We start from the raw sequence: 17,288 nt of genomic DNA on the forward strand, positions 1-17,288 counted from the left end.
GGAAACTGGTGAATTTTGTTTAATTAGGAGAAAACCATTTTCCCACCCACCTGATCTGTGATTTTGTATAGCTCAAATCTATTACTCCTCAGCCACCTTCTTCCCAAACTGAAGTCTCCTGTATTCTTCAGAGACTTATACAGCAACTGATCACCCCTTTGACCATTTTAGTTGTTCTAAAGAGAACTCCCTAATAGAAGATCTCTATTCCTCAGCCCACTGACTTGCTTTCAAATTACAGTGATCTTAGTCCACTGGAAACCAAACTAATAAAGGTGGCTAGAAGAGGAAAAATCAGAATTTAGGCTTGGGACATTTGAGCACATTCAGAAATTGGTGTGATCCCTGCAAAGGAGAAAAGACCTTCCAAAGTGCTGAGTCAGTTCAGACAAGCCCTTGTCACTCCCTGTACATTAGGTTCACTTAAAAACGTTCCTTGCGGCTAATGGTGCATTAACAATGTGTTGGCTGTATAGGACTGCCGGGTGCTGTGCCAGAAACACAGACTTTTATAAATTGAACATGTACGAAGGTTCTGGCAGTCTGATTCCCAATGACCCACTGACAAGCTACTGATCTCGCTGAAGATGCGGAGATGGAATGTAATTGCACACAGTCTTTTTAATCAAGGACTACACTTCCAGTAATCTGCTGCGGTGACAAAGGAAACAACATCAGGCTGTAATACATGGCTGGAATCAAAGCTCCTTTCAGTACAGTCTTAATTAAAGACTGGCTCTGACTACAAGTTTTGTAGAATAGTCAATGAGCTTCGAGCTGAGGAAAGGACCTTTCTTGTTGTGATGGAACGGCTGCGCGTGTACTTAGAGCATAATCAGAAAAAGCAGCATGTAGAAACACAGGTAAAACTCAGGCCACCAGCTGCACCTCGTGATACCATCAATACAGATTGGGATGAGAGGGAAGGAGGGAATGAAAAGGCATTAATCATCCCCCAAAACCCCAAGCACAAACAAAGCTACAGCCAAAGCCACCACTAGCACAGATCAGAGCTGCTTCAGGGATGCTGGGTGACAGCCTAACTTGCAGCAGCCACCCAGGGCTTGCGTGCCCGAGGACTGCAGACTGAGCTGATCCAGGGAGCACGCCCCAGAAACAGGAATGACAACCAGGGTAAGAGCCATTGGGTGTCTTTTCACCACTTGGACAGCCTTCAATGTCAGGCTGTGCTGGTGGTCACTAAATCAGTGTTCTGCCCACCTCACGCCACCACAGCCCATTGAAAAAGTGGCCAATTGTTTTACCGTTCTCAGAGATAATTTTTGACTGTTCTCTGTCTTTGATTAAACACAAATGTTATTTTACACCCATCTATCTGGCACTTTTCATAAATATATTCTGCAACTAAAAGATACTGGAAGTTTAGAAGCTTTGTCGTCCCTCTATGTAACCACATTACAGCCCAGTGACCTGTTACAGAGGTCAAGCAAGCTTAACAGTATTTGCGTGGGCTGCTCTTTGCCAGCCAGCCTCAATGCCAAAAAATAGACTTGGGCACATTTAATTTGCTAGTACAGATATAGCCCATGTGTCCTGTGAAGGACAAGAGACAGAGACCGTGAACAGCTGGGACAGACTTAGGATCCTGACTGATCCTCACTCTTCTGAGCAATGGGCCATTTATCCTTTCACCCAGCCTCGCTCGGTGACATGCAGAATTTGGAGGCTGCTCTATTTGTTATCTACCTGCAGAGCTGGAGACTAGAGTTCAATTATCCTTAAATTCTTATCAGGATCCTTAGCTCCTGCCGGTGCTGTCATGGAAACGTAATGCATGTCCTGCCTCAAGGTTTTGGTTCATTTGTAATAAAAATCATCTGGCCTCTCTCTGAAGGAAAATGCAATCCATCCCCACTGGGAGACAGTTGAAAAATATAGTTTATCTAGGTGCCAACTGGATCCTCATCAGAAAGCAGCTTTTGTGCAGTATTCACACACAGCTGCACAAAAAGGGGGGGCGGTGTCTGAAAATGGGAAGATTTTCTGTGATGTTGAGTTGTTTGGCTGGTTGCACCGATTCCAGATGGTGCTCCAGGCACTCAGTGTCTCTGAAAAGGGGCCAATTCTCATTCTCCCAGTTCTTACAGTAGTAAGAGAAAAACTGTTCTCTGGAGAAAAGAAAACAGGGAAAAACTAGTAATGATATTTCTACTTCTCCTGTTGGCAAATTATAACCAAAATTAGCTAACATGCTGCAACAATTCTGGCTTTCCAGCTGGAGAGGGTGAGGAGCAGCAAGCTTCTCTGGATGTCTCGTGTAGCACAAAGCAGTGCTGCCTGAAACCACCCTAACCCAAACTCATTTCAGATCACCTGGGGCCCCTAACTTTTCATTTCAGATCTTCAATTATTTTTTTTTCCTCCAATTCCTCATAGCAGTGAAGAGAGATAAATCTGTTTAAGCAGGGTTGTTTTTGCCAATGTTTTCTAGGGGTTTTTAATCCTTACCCAACAACATTTCTGGGCTTTAGGGCTGTTCCTTCTGTAGGTCCATTTTTGCCTAGTGACCTGGCAACAGATGCTGAACAGCATATAATGTCATGTCCTGCTTCACAGCCAAATCCGTGTTCCCACACAGGAGCACCTCTACATCCCATGGATTATTCATTCACTCTTTAAGACTCCTTTGCAGAATTTTTTTCAGTTTAAGATACAATGTAGTTCAGCTGGCATTACACCTCTGATTAGAGCACCACAAAGAAACAGAGAAACATTACAGCAAGCTACATGCATGAGCACAAGCTACAAACTTCCATCCTTACTGTCCTCTGTGGACTAACCCCGTTCTGAAAAACGAACAGACACGAGCAGTGTCTTTGATGGGAGCCCAGTGTAAAACTTGTGTCATTTTGTTCTGAACCAAATCACACTCTGGACTTGGAGATTTATTTTTGCTTATGTTTATTTGATCAAATCCCTCTCCCCACAAGTTTCTGAAGTACTGAGAAAAGTCTGTATTAAAAAAGCTTATGAATTAATTATCAATATGGATTGATGAGTACTTGCATACACAAAACCTACATCTTTTACTACAGCAAAGCTACCTGTAACTTTTTTTTGCTCTTTTGCCTCAGACTTATTCAATTAATACCTTTCTTGACTAGTAGTTTCCTTCATTAGTGAGAATTTAACTTTTCATTTTAAATAAGCAATTCGGAAGTGAAGCAGGGCTACTTGATTTCTTCATGCCAACATTTGTGGCAGTCCTACAGGTGTAACCCAGCTATTTTGGTAAGCATTCATCCACAACACTTTTCCTCAAATGTCAAAACATTGATACAGCCTCAATCTGATCCAGGTATGTGTAGCTTTTCAAGATGAAAGGGCAAAACATGTGTCTGAAGTATCCTGCAAGTTAGAGAATACTGGTCATCACCACCACGAGGTAGATATTAATGTAAAAAGGAATTGATGTTCTGCCTTAAAGTGCACCTTTTGTTTTTGTAAAAAAATATAAATAATAAATTATTCAGAGCAGGAGTGGAAAAAATTATGTTTTTCTTTTTTTTTCCCCTGTCAGCCTTGCTGCAGTGAAAAATTTCCACATAGCTTTGCTTATAGTTCTCTGGCTAACATCCACAGTTTAATTTATAAAATAACTGGCAGGACCAACACGCGTGTTTATCTCCTTCCATAGAATTTAAACAGAAGAGAGTTTAAACAGCAGATATTCAATTAAAATGAGTTCATATCATACCTATTCAGACCTTACAAGCCTTGGCTTAAAAGTCAAATCATTTGTTTCTCTAAGACTCCTTTACATTTACCACTCACCATGATGAAAGAGGATGCACACACTGTGCATCAGAACACTGAGTGATAAGAAAAGCAGCTTCAGACTCCTTATCAAAGTACATGTTGAGAGGATAGTCCTGCTGCAGACAGATGTTCCTTTTCAAGCCCATCTAAACTTTACATATCATAGGTATTGCTTTGCATTTTCCTGGCATCATCTATTAAAGGATTTCAGTACCTTTGCGGTTGGACTCGATGATCCCTGAGGTCTCTTCCAACCTGGTTGATTCTGTGATTCTGTGAATCAGTGTTCCCAATGGTCACCCAGGTGGAAGCGAGTACCACAAGGATGATGGGTTGAACCATTATACAAAGACAACATATAACCTCAGTCCTGGCTTACCTGCCCTTATTTAGCTGGTATATGTTGCTGAGGTCCTAGCATTTCCCACCGTGTGCCCAGTAGCCAGCAATTCATAAGGTCCATCACTGATTCTACCCCACCCTCTTACCTCTGAACTACCATTTCCAGTCTATTTCTCTGAAAAAAGTTCCTAGATGTTCTCAGGCTCTCACTTCAGCAAAGCTTAATCAAGGATTATCCACGCAAGTTGAACTTTGGGAGACTGGAGGTGCTTTTCTCTCCAGAACCCAACTGTCCATCAGTTTGCTCAATTGCTCTAAACAGTGACTTGCTCCCAAGCACAACCATCTATTTCTTTATCTTTTGTTAACAAGTAATACCCCATGCTCGTCAAGTGAATGAGGAATTATTATTTGATTTAGGATGCTCGAATTATAAACAGCCCACAGTTATTTTAAGTGCATACGTTGCATCTTTTTCTCAATGAGGATAGATGTTATTCTTGCGACAGGGTTATGTAAGAAGGAAACATTTGTACAACAGCAATTTTTAACACTTTGCCCGGATTGATTTATGTGTTTATTTGTTTTCAACTTTTTGGGAACTCATAAATGATGTCTTTAGCCTTCAGAGGAAATATTGACATCCAGTAATTTATGACTGGCTAAAAGCAAGTTTGTTGAGGAAAGGTTATTTGTCTCTTGACCATAGCTGAGTGGGCTAGATTGAATAAATGAGTTTGCATAAACTAAGCTGAGCATAAAGATTTGAAGTCAATATGTAAAGCAAGCAAAAAAAAAACCCCCTCAAACAGTAGGTTAAAAACAAAGATTAAACCTGCCTGTGTGCTACAGGTACATAGGAGAAATCATGCTCATGGGAAGCCAGAATTACTGAAATAAAGTATTGATTTTCTGCTAAAAGAACTGTAAGTATAAAAGGACAATTAATTTTTAAATGAAGGTAATGGTCATATTATTGCTCTCTGGATATAGAAAGAAGCTCATCTGTCTATATTTATCTACAGCATCTGTGCTCAGAGGCAGTGAGGTTTTAATCAAAACTAGATTGTTAAGAATATTAGAGTATGATTAAGTGTCCATGTTAGTCTTTTATAGATTTGAACTTCAAATTGAAGGTGAGTTCATTTGACACACACAAAATACATTCCTGAAGCAGCACTTCACCTCCCTTCCCAGCCATTCACCTCTACTCCCTCACCTGGGATTTGGGGTCATCTTTGGCTGCTTCTTCTCTCCAGCCTTCACATCCTACATCTTAACACTCCTTTCCATACCAACATCTCAGAGTAACCATCCCTGCAGGCATCCTGAAAACAACCAGGCAGGGTCTTACCACCTCACAGCTTTGATTAGCACAACCTCCTCTGCTCTAGCTTTGACAACTGTCTCACCCTACCACTGCTCCAAATAGTACTGCAGACACCAGCTCCTGCTCTTTCCTTCAGAGCTTCCCCCAGACACATGAGCCACCTCCCCTTCCAAGGGCCACAACAGCCTCTCCCCAGCTCTTCCCACCATCTATCTTCATTACCAAAAGGCCAATCCCTTGTCTCTTGTTCCAGTGTTTGTCACTTGGTCAGCACCCAAATCCCCTTCAAAGGTGGGAGAAGAGCTCTGCAGAGGCTCTCGGCAAAGTAAACCTCATTGTCCTGCTGGTACTCAAGGTGTTGGGTCATCAGCATTGTCCCCCTAGCCATTACCTGTCTCACCATGTGCTCTCCAAGCCAAATATTGTCTTTTTTCACACTTAGACTGTAAGTTCCCTGGAACAGTTGCTGTCATTTTGGTCCATGCTCAGAGACCTTAGCATGGTAGATATGGTCCATGGCAAAGTCCAGATGCCCATTAGCAATGAATAAAAGTAAGGTTTTAAGTAATATTTCTAGGAGTTGGTGAGTGGTGCTGCTGAGCAGGCGGCAGGGCTGTCCACTATGGTTACATCACATGTGTTTGAGCACCAGGTCCAGGCCCCTCATTTTCTGGCCTAATTAGGGCTGTAAGCATGGAAATTCATCAGACAGAGCTCCCCAAGAAGAGAAGTTTTCTTGCCTTTTCTCTGACTGTGGTGGTGGGGCAGGGTTTGAGGAGCTCTACATAAATGTGGTCTTGACTCTGAGCCATAAGAAACTTCAGAGTTAACAAAATTGAGTGGGGAAACGGGTTTGTCATCCAGCAAGTTTTAAGAGTTTGGTTGAAATTACTTTATGTGCATGTAAAAAAAGAATATCATCCCAAATCAGACTGAGAAAAATAAAAATAACTAATAGTTTTTAAGTCCTGGCGTATCAGATCAGATCAAATAGTTTTGTTTAAGCAACTGAAATGTTTCATAGAGTAGAATGATAGAATCACAGAATCGTTTTGGTTGGAAAGGACCCTTAAGATGATCAACTTCAATTCTGGCCATTTTTGTAAAAAATGGTAAAAAAATCCACAAGCTAACTAAAGATGCAGACTCCTGAGCAGCACCAATCCAGACCTGGCTGATTTTTCACTAAAAATTAAAAATTAGGTTTTTGCTTATTTAAGAAGAAATAAGGATATGACGACTTTGGGCTCAAACATCACTCTTTGTATCATAAGTGTTCTTCTAGGGAACATCTGACAAATAAATCCGTCTTGCATATACTGTATCCGATTGCCTCAGGCTGTCACTGGAGCGATTCCCAACCGCTTAACGAATCCGTAACGCCCACATGCTGCATGATGAGCAATTGTGAATTATTTTTTTTTCCAGAACACACCGGTGAGGAGAACTGCTTCCAGGTCTGGGTGGACGTGAACCTGAGGGGAGCCTGAACGCCATTAAAGCCACGCTGACTAACAAAACTTTTAAAATATGACTACAGTCAGGATTTTAACTCCACAATGCTGCTATGCCAGGATGTGACAGGCTTCCTACCCAGGTCTGGAAGGTAGGGATCTGCTTACATATGTGAGATCGCATAGTTTCCCATCCCTCCCCTCCCTGAACATCTATTGTTTTGGGAAAGGAGTACAGAAGGAAAAAAAGTTATGTTTTGAAATATATCCTATGGGTTGAGATGAGTGGAAACATGATTAAACCAGCATAGGAACTGATGTGGTTTAGACCAGCTCTCTGCAATATTTGTGGTACGTTATTACCTTATATTTAAAGTGACAGCACCGAGATTATCAGGTTTGGAAAAAACACATGTATTTTAAAGTATCTTGCATAGGTAAGAATGATTGCAGAATTCAGCCACACCGATGAGCACAAGCATTACATAGAATCTGTAACAGAGCTGCTGTACTAAAGAGGGTGCCAACATATCTGTCTGCTTGTGTACATAAGGTCATAAAAAATGACTATATCCTCTCTTCTGTGGCAATGCCTCATGGAAAGAGCACTGGGAAACACAAAACAAACAGCAGAGCAAAGGCCAAATGCTCAGGACAGATTCTTCGTTGAGGTACCCAAGTTTTTTACCCCCAGGCCACGCTCCCTGACCATTTTGCACGTGACTGCCAGGTTGCAGGGTTTCCTGACTGCAAGAATGGTTGGAAAAGAACAAACCAGGGTGACCAGGGCATCAAAAAACAGATAATGCCAACCTCTCTGAAGAGATACGACCACTGCCTGATCTTGGCCCTCTGCAATCCACAGGGAGCCGAGTGCACACAGTCGCTTTTGGTACTAAATGACACTGCCCACCGCAAGCCAGCACAGCTCCGTCCCTGGGATGTCGAGGCTGCCCACAGTGCCCATCTATTCTCAGAGCAGTTAGAGGGAGAGAGATTGTATTGAAACACCTGGGGATTTACAGAAGAGCATACACTTAATAATCTGAACCAGGGGTTGCCCTTCATCTCTTGGCTTTGTTTAAAGCAAATTATGTTTTCAACAAATCTGAAGAAATTAAAAAAAATACAATTCTACAGCTGGGTGCTGACAAGCTGGAAAAAAGTAATTTTCTACAATTCAGCTATTCAGAGAAAACTTGGTCATTCAAGTGTGAACCTTTATAACTGTTTCTGCTAATCTTTTTCTTTTCCCCCCTCCACACACACACATCAGCTGTGCTGGTAAATAAAAGCAAAGCATCCAGCCAACCAGTCTGTAGCCAGAGCAAGAGTTAGTTTTGATAGCACTGATGGAATTTCACAAGCCAGACGGGGATCTGCAAAACCATTCTGCTAACGTACAGAGCACATCTCCCCGTGGCTGATAGAGATGGTAGGATGTTCAAGCAGGGTCTCCTCCAGCATGGACCCAACTCTGCTTCAACCTGTAAGACACTTCCACACCCCCTCTCCAAGGCTGGCTGTAGCGCTGGGCACCAGGGAAATGAAAGGGGAGGTTGGGGCACTGGCCAAGGATTTGGAAAATAAGCAGAACAAGTTGTTCAACTGTTACAGAGGTGGAAGACCACAAGTTCCTGGCAGACAGCAGCACAGAGCTACAGTGCCCTTGCTCATGTATGTAAGCACATCATGGCCATGCAGGAGCCCCAGCTGTCTGGGCTGGGAGACACAAGCTTATTCCTTCCCTTTGCATGGATGCATCCATAGGCAGATCCTTATCTGCAGCAATGCTAAGTGGTTTTTAGGAAATAATACTCAAACAGCATGTCCATGGTAAAACCAGGGAGCTGGGCTTTCTCAAGAGGAACTAGACGTGGTGAATACATGCAAATAATTCCTTTCACATTTGGGGACCATCTCTTGCTGGTCCACTGATGCCTGATATGGAACAGTGGTATGTTCCAGCAATGATAAATTAATCTGGAGACAACTGCCTCAGACAACCCTGTTGCAGCACCTAGATCTGTTCAGTGCCAATAGCTGTCTCTACACTGCCAAGCCTGCTGAAATGCAATTGCAACAACTAACAGGGCAGAACACCACCACATGCCTTCTGACACCTAATCCATCGTGCGAGTCGGGTGAGCACGAGCGTCATGTTGGTGTGGCTCTGACAAGCTGGATCCACAGAGGAGGTTTCCCCCTCTGACAACGCTGGTGCACAGACAGATTCAGCTGAGCAGTCAAGCTGTAAGGAGGGCAACTTGGAAAGCCAGGCCCTTCTGGCCAGCCCCAAGAAATACATTCTCATCACTAATGACTTAATGCAGAATAGTAGTCACAGCATAGAAACGTTATCAAGTTTATGGGGAGAGCAGAAAGAGGGAAGATGAGATTTATACAACCTCAAGAATACAGCTTTTTGGAAAAATATTTATATTCCCACTGAAAATGTGACTTTTTGGCAAAAAGATCAACCTGAACTTGAAACCATTAGATTCAAGCTATCACTGTAATTCCTGTGCAAACTACAGCTCAGATGCCATACGTTTTCACTCTACTCTCTGGGTAAAGCTTTCTGCCTGCCATATCCTTTCCGTAACATGCTTTCCTCTTCCCGTAGGAGAGGGGGCTGCATGATAGCTGAGGTGCTTCATAGGAAACATCACCCAGCCACAGTCCTGTGTGCAGAGGCAAGTAGAAGGATGTGGCACTTGAACCACGACTCCCATGAGATTGTGTGGTGACATTTTGAAGAGAAAAATCTCCAAGAGATGGATCTCTACTTGAAAGCTCAGGTCATTTTCTGAGTAAATGATTCATCTTTTAGAAGAAAGTATATTTGATTGAAAATGCATTTTTTTATCAAAGATCAGTACTGATGGAAATTACCAGGTAGCTCTGATATTCTGTGGGAGGTAACAATGTGAAATAACACCACATGGTACAATAGCAAGAGTGTCAGGAGGGAAAAATCAAATCTATCCTTGTTGGACCTTCACAAGAGTACTTCAGGAAGGACTGGGCTACTTCAGTAGTTTTGATAACACTTTTTTGTCTTCTGCTTCACAAAAAAAAATATCCACACTAAGTATTCAGCCTTGCTGACAGAGTCTTGACACTTTTTCACCAAATGAAGTTATAAACTGTGATTCAAGATCTCTTGGCTGGTGAAATAGAGTGATAAGAGTCTTCTGGGAATGAAAGACCTCTGATCAGGCCAGGTGAGCATCACAAGTCTGACCCTACTCCTCAGTGATCCACCCTAAGGATCTGACTGGTAACTACATGCCATGTCTGCTTGTTTTCATTCACTTTGTGTCATAAGCTCCTCTTTCATCTCCTGTCTGCAGGATCAGCTGTCCAGTAATTGCTGTGCTTTCAGGAAATTAAAAGAAATCTGACATCCTTGTGCTTAAAATAGACTAGAGGGCCCAGCTGATTTATACTTGCCTTGTAGGATCTAGGAGTGGTGAAACTGGAAAACAACTTGAAAAGGAGTAAATTATGAGACAGAGAAGGAACTGTGAACTTTTTTTTTTTGAAAAAAAAAAAAAAAAAAAAGGTCCTCAGTTCACCCTGAGAAAAATTCTCAGGGCATGAGAGTTCAGGAGTCCCTGGGACACCCACTCACAGCTGGCACAACACGATGCTGCAAGAACACGATGCTCCAGCCAGCTGTAAACTGCTACTGACATAGCCCTGCCAGCAGCATCAGCTCACTGGAAATGTAACCAGGCAAACTTGGCTGTGTAGATAAAACCTGTACCTGGGATTTCCTCACTGCATTAATGCGGTTATAGAGAGCAACTGGACCATTTGATACTCAAGTTTCACCAAATTCTCCCTGTGGTTCAATATCTTTCCTTTCCCATCTTTCTTCTCCAAATGAAACAGGGATCGTTTCTCAGATCGGTTATTGCATTTGATGTGAACAACTCTTTTGTGTGTTGTTTGGTTTAAAGAGGCATTCCATATCCCTGCTCTTTTTTACAGTAGTAACTCTCAACACTTCTACCTCTTACCTTGACCAAAGGTGGATGTCAGGAAAAGTTCCCCCCATCCCTGGGCAGTGGCTCATTCTATGGGTCAGGTCAGTTCCTCTCCTTCGGCACCATCATACAAAGCAATTTGTGTTAGTGGCTAATGAACTATCCGGAGGCAAACTTGCCGAGGCAGAAGGGAGTCAATCTCTGCTGAAGCCATTTTGGTTATGGATTCAGATGATGAGGTCAGAGGAGACCTTCAGCTATGCAGACATCTGCGTCAAACAAAATAATCCTTGTACTAATCATGTAATCCCCTGTATGTCTCTGGGTGATAAAACACCCACTTAAAATTTATATTGCTGTTAAAAATCTTCTATTGCCTGGAGAATCTATGAATACCAGAGATTAAATGTTATGGAAAATAAGCACGCATAATTTTCACTTTGCTTTGTGCCAGTGAGAGACAGGGAATGTTTGGACAGAGAGGAAAATTGGGATAGAAACAGTCTGCTCTGCCATTTGTCTGCTCCTTCACACTAGCAGAGAAGAGGAAATATTTTTATGACTGGGAAATGCTGAGACAAGAACTGTGTCTGGACCTCTTTTAAGAGATGATATTTCAAGTGGATAGTGTTCATTCACCACTGCTGCTCTTTTCTTTGTTACCATCTCTTTTTATTGTCTAATATTTTAGCAAGAAGCATTCATGGGCTAAATTAAGGTAGAAATGATGTTTCTCCCGTTCACGGCTCTCACAATTACCTGAGCTATGACATTTCCAGCAGGTTTATTTCCCTACAAGAACAGATCACAGGGAAATATTTTGTTTCCAGTTCTACCCTTAAGTTTCCCCACACGCAGGGGCAGCAGCAACTTGTGTCTGATACCACGTTTGTTTTGCAGGTGGTCGATGATGTTAGGAGTAAGCATAAACCCAGATGAAGAGAAGCATAAGCAATGGAGGGACCAACCCCAGAGCCCGTGTACGTCGATGTGGACAAGGGACTGACACTAGCGTGTTTCGTCTTCCTCTGCCTCTTCTTGATTGTGATGATTATTCGCTGTGCAAAAGTCATCATGGACCCTTACAGTGCCATCCCTACATCTACATGGGAGGAGCAGCATCTAGATGACTGAAAGGACTCCACCAGAGCCATAAAATGCTGCAATCCAGGAGGCCTTTTCCTACTGGGAAGGCTAACACACACAAACAGCCATTTTCAGATATGCAGGGCAAAAGCAATATCTCTAAGAGCACATAGTGTAAATGATTCTTGCTCAACAGATCAGGATATCAGCAAGCCATTCTGGCAGCACAGTTTAATACTATGCAGCAACCGTTATTTTACTGGAAACACTTATCATTGTAACTCAAGTAGCACAAAACTCTCCAGACTTTTCCTAATATAACTCTTGGTCTAGTACAGTTTATCCTCTTCTCAATATCTCCCACAAATCCAGGGTAACCATCAGAATTTGGAAAAGCAACAAGTTTTTTGTCTTTCCTGGAAATAGATTGCTTCAAATATCTTCCTCAGTCATTATATTTGTGTTTCAAAAAAAAGGCCCAGATTTTATAATTTTGTATCCCAGACCATCACTAAGTAGAAGCACTAAGGCACCCTTGGTTAAGTAGGGTTACGTGAGCAGATTTATTCTCTGCTCACTTGGTTCTGCACATACACTCCCTACCACACTGCACTCATATTGCCAGTGATCAGGACACAGAAGCACTCAGACTATGGTTCCCAAGGAGGTCATGGACTACTGTTGACACCATGGCACCATCTTGCTCTATCCTACTCATGCAAAAACTAGTCATATCATCTGCCAGGGGTCCATGGATTAGACAGATGATTTATGATGAGCTTGGTAGACACCAGAAGCCCATGGAGCAGAGCTTGCACGCTACTGGTCTCAACTACATAGAGCTTGCTGTGATTTTCAAAGAGTGATTCCACATGCAACTTCATCAGTGTTTTGTTTCAGGTGCGCATCAGTGGGATGAGACATGAATAGAATGACAAAGACAATAAGCGAGGAGACATCGCTCTTAGCTTTGTCACTCAGACTCCTCAGCCTAACAGTTACAGTAACATACAATAATATGCATTCTACCTCAGAGAAATTCAGCACCTTTACAAGAAGAATTTTCCAACAAATTTATAAGGTGAATGGCTGTACATTTCCTTCTCGCAGTTCATTAAGACAGCCATTATACAGGAAGGCTTAAATGAACAGGGAAGCTTTAGAAATTTATGGTTTACTTTTTGAAGAGTGGGGATGAAGGGATTCCCATGTCCTCTATTCCCTCTAAGGTTTGCTCACAGCTGCCTTTTTTATTGACTACATGCTTGGCTTAATGGATTGTAAAGAGCTGCTGAAGCAATATGGAGTAGGTACTGCAACCGCAACAAGCATCATGAGCAGACAAGACTTGAAAGCACAAATCTGCAAGAAGCACATTTCACTATTTCTCCTCTTCCTTACCATCCTACCTGACCTCTAGGTTCTTGCCATAAGGCAATGCACAGTGGATGAGAAAGGTGGAACCAAGGGTTGTGGCAAGGAATCAGGACAGAGACTTTGCAGGTTACTATTCTCAGTTCTGACAGATTTGTTTGACGAACACACAAGTCACTTTGTGTGCCTCAGTCTACTCATCGGTGAAATGGGTACAACAATATTAACTTGTCTCATGTTGTTTTGTCTGTCTCATAATACCAGAAAGCACTTGGAGAGCCTTACATGGGGACACAGAAATAAGGTATTGATTTACCACTCCTCCTTGTGAAACCAATGGGGAAGGTCTGAATCTCAGTGTACAGCGAGAGAAGTTCTCCCTGGGCAGAGGACTTGTCCAGACATCCATTTATTCTCTCATTAAGATTGCAGTATTTTGAGTCATGCCAAATGGCACCTGGCTTTGTTACATATTCCACTGATTTCTGAAGACAGTCCGGCTGTAAGGTGCTCAGCACTGTGGTTACACAGATCCCCAAAGAGCAGGCTATGAGGCATGTGAGATTTTTGCAGGGATCTTTTGCACTGCACAATTTTTGCTAATCTCTGTTGTAGGAGATCCCATCCAGGAGGCAGGAGATTTGAGGATTGGCTTTAACCTTGCTATTCTCTAGAAAGAGACCGCCACTGCTCCAACGACCCTCTGCAGATTGCTCACCAGGCTGTTATTTAGCCTCAGTTCCTGCTAGCCAGTTAATCACCAGTAACTGAGGATTTTTTCAGGCGTGAATGTTAATGTTCGTCATACTTTGAGCAAACACATTGGTCTCTCTTATTCATGAGTGTGTCTATCTGTACCATAGGAACATATGCCCTAGCACAAAGATTGCTTCTGTTCCCTGGGCTAAAGTTCTGAACCAATTTTTTGCCATTAAGTCTTGTATCCCGCCTTGATACTAGTGGGGGCTACTTACAGAATAAACAAAATAACAAAACAAATCTATTTCCAGGCTAGAGACGCTTTCAGTTTGCAGGTCACCCGTCCGCGTTCACAGCTGATGCAGCGCAAGAACAGAGCTTGTCATCACACCTCCCAACACCAATACTCCACTCCATGGTTATCTGCGTGCAGAACTCTTTGGCTTTGTCATATGTCACAGATAAGCCTCTGTTCAGCTAAGGACTTATGCACGTGCTTAAGTTTAAGCCTCTGAGCAGGCTGCCTGACTACACAGAGATCAGGGTCAGTCATGTGCTGTGTCCAGGGCAGGGACAGCAACACGAGCAAAGCCTGTGTGAGAGCAAAGGGTTACGAATGCTGGGGAAGTAAATTAACAAGTTTGCTTTGCAAGAATGTTTGCCACTTCTTTTTTTTCCTCTTTGTCCAGCTGTACAAACCATTTTATGGATTTTCCTGAAAATCTTAACAGAAAGACCCCTACAGGTAGCTCTGTTTTCTAATAAAAAGGCACTTGTCTTCTGGTATAACCTGTCAAGTCCATCCTTCTGTGGACAAAAAAAGGCTCTATAAACATCTACATATTCACATCCAATCTTTTCACGTGACTGTGTAAAAATCAATAGGATTGTTTTTATATAGGTAATGTAAATGCATTCTAATTTCTGCCTTCCCCCACTGGTTACACTCACACAACCTCACCACTCTTTAACCAAAAGCAATACTAAATATCATGCCAAAAGCAGAAATTTTATCCTCCTTGCATTCAGAGTCAGGACTTGCCCATCCGAGCAAGCTCCCGCCCGATGCCGATCCCACGAGCCCCATCAGCAAAGCTGCGCTCACAGCCAGTGGAAGGTCTGTTTTAGCAGGGGCTGCATTGCTGGGCTTGGTAGTAATTTCAGCTGCATGCAACAAGTGCCTCTGCTAGTTTTGGTTCTTTTTAAATCATTATGCCATACTACCAGCACTTGCACTCAGAGGAAATAATTCAAACTTGTTGCAAATGTATTTAGCTAACACAATAAACAGCTTCAACATGGAAAGCCTTCTTGTTGTCTCTGTTGTGGTTCACTGCTAGTTGCCAGGACCTCTTAAAAACTACCCATAACATGATTTTCAGGAAATATACACATTCCTGACAGCCCTCCTTGGAGGGTGAGAGCAGAGAACTGCTCCCTGTGTAGCAACACAACTGCAGACTCTCAGGAGCTCAGGACAGAGCTGATGGAGCTCCAAGTCTTCCTCTGGCTCTGTTGAAAGGTCAGCCCCTCCAAAGGGGCTATGTCAGATTATTCCCTCAGTCAGGAGGAGCACTGAGCTGAGCAGAGCTGCAGTTCAGTGGGAGACTGCAGCATGCTGTATTTCAGAAATTCATTATCAGTAACAAATTGCATAGCAAAAGAAATAGGGCCACTGAGACTGGAATCCCTCCTGCTAGCAACTGCAAATGAAGAGCGTGGAGCATCTGTGGGGTCTCTTTGAAGAAGCCACAGATATGGAATATGCTGAGTAAAAAGTGCCAGGGAACTCCTCCTCTTGCAAAAGATGAAGAGTCAAATTGCTAATTCTTTCATCTTGTAAAAGGACTTTGTTGCCTGGAAGCTGGGTGCTTTATACAACTGCTTGTCCCTGCAATGAGTCCTCTGGCAGAAGGACCTTTGTGCCTAAAACTCAGTTTGCCACAAAGACAAAACCCCACTGATAAATTATTAACCACGTCCTAGTCAGAAGCAGAGGCTGGAGTCTTCATGCTGTTTTCAGAGCAGCTACTATAGCTGATATAAGAATAGACCTGAACTGAAGGCAGCAGTGGCTGAATTTGGGCAGACACCTTGGAGAACCGTGAGCATAAAGGTTTTTCTGAAAGAAACAGGGACTGATGCTAGCCAGGGAACAGCACAAGCGATGCTGCTGCAACCTGTGCTGCAGCCTGTGCTGTCCAAAGGTGTCCCCAGCTTGCTGGGTCATTACAGGTCTCAGTGGGTAACCTCAACCCACATCACTAGAGCTCAGAAGTCAAGTCAACTCAGGACTTTGATGGGGAAAACACTGTGCTCAGAGTCTGGCAATCTCCATGGCACACATTGGCAAGGACAGTAGACTTCATGTATCTAAGAGATTAGCTTTAGCAGCCAGTGTCCCAGAAAACAGAGGCAGTGTATGTGAGATGAAGGCAGCAACTTTTCAATACAGCCCCATATTAAACTTCCATGCGCCCAGACTGATGCCGGTCCTCTGTGCTGCCTGCACCTTGCATGCAATCCTCCATTAGCTCTTAGCAATACCTGAGCCCAGAAAGCCTTGAGCTTCTCCACCTGGAGACACCCAAGGACAGCAGTGACACCATGACCTGTGTGTGGACTGGGCATTACAGCTGGGGCGAGGAGCCAGCCAAAGGAGCAGCCACACCTGAAGGTGGCGTCTTTGAGGTCAACATGGCAATGCATGGAGTGACACCCATGCACCAGCTCCCCTGCCCTGCGCCCAACTCGGTCCTGGTCCACAGTGGTGCTGGATCTGCACCAGCCATTGGCACAGCAGCACCGTTGCAATGGCTTCAGCTGAGCTGCCTGTGGTGTGAAAATCCTGCTAATGCAGGCTGGAAAATTGAAATTCTTCTTCTCCCCTTCCTTACCCTCTCTGTCTCTGACCTTGTCAACTCAGATTTGCCAGGCTTCAAACCACTTGTCTGAGCTGTCTCATGGTTTTACATCTCAGGTGACTTGCTTTAAATAAAGGCTATTAAATCCCCAACTTTAACCATGTCTTAATGCTGCAAAGGGAATTCTTGATTTCAGTCAACATTCTTTTTTATTTTTTTTTTTTTAAAAAAAACCCTGTTTTCATTAAAAACGGTTGATCCCCTTTGGCCACTGCTCCTTCTTGCTAACCAGGAGAAAAACACTGATATCACATACATTTTTAAAGCAGTACACTGTTTAAGATTCCTGGTTGTATTTATTCTC

General features: G+C 43.1%; 1 protein-coding gene across 1 annotated transcript; it reads left to right on the forward strand.

Moving 5' to 3' along the window:
• Positions 1-11,855: 11,855 nt before the first annotated feature.
• CTXND1 (cortexin domain containing 1) lies at positions 11,856-12,035 on the forward strand. The gene has a single exon (XM_068410961.1). It carries the CDS (start codon positions 11,856-11,858, stop codon positions 12,033-12,035), a length of 180 nt encoding a protein of 59 aa, XP_068267062.1.
• The last annotated feature ends 5,253 nt before the right edge of the window (positions 12,036-17,288 follow it).

Source organism: Nyctibius grandis, chromosome 11 (genome assembly GCF_013368605.1).
Source record: "Nyctibius grandis isolate bNycGra1 chromosome 11, bNycGra1.pri, whole genome shotgun sequence".
Classification (NCBI taxonomy): domain Eukaryota; kingdom Metazoa; phylum Chordata; class Aves; order Nyctibiiformes; family Nyctibiidae; genus Nyctibius; species Nyctibius grandis.

Excerpts from the sequence above, each read along its gene's own strand:
- CTXND1 (XM_068410961.1), top strand. The coding sequence starts at position 11,856 with ATGGAGGGACCAACCCCAGAGCCCGTGTACGTCGATGTGGACAAGGGA.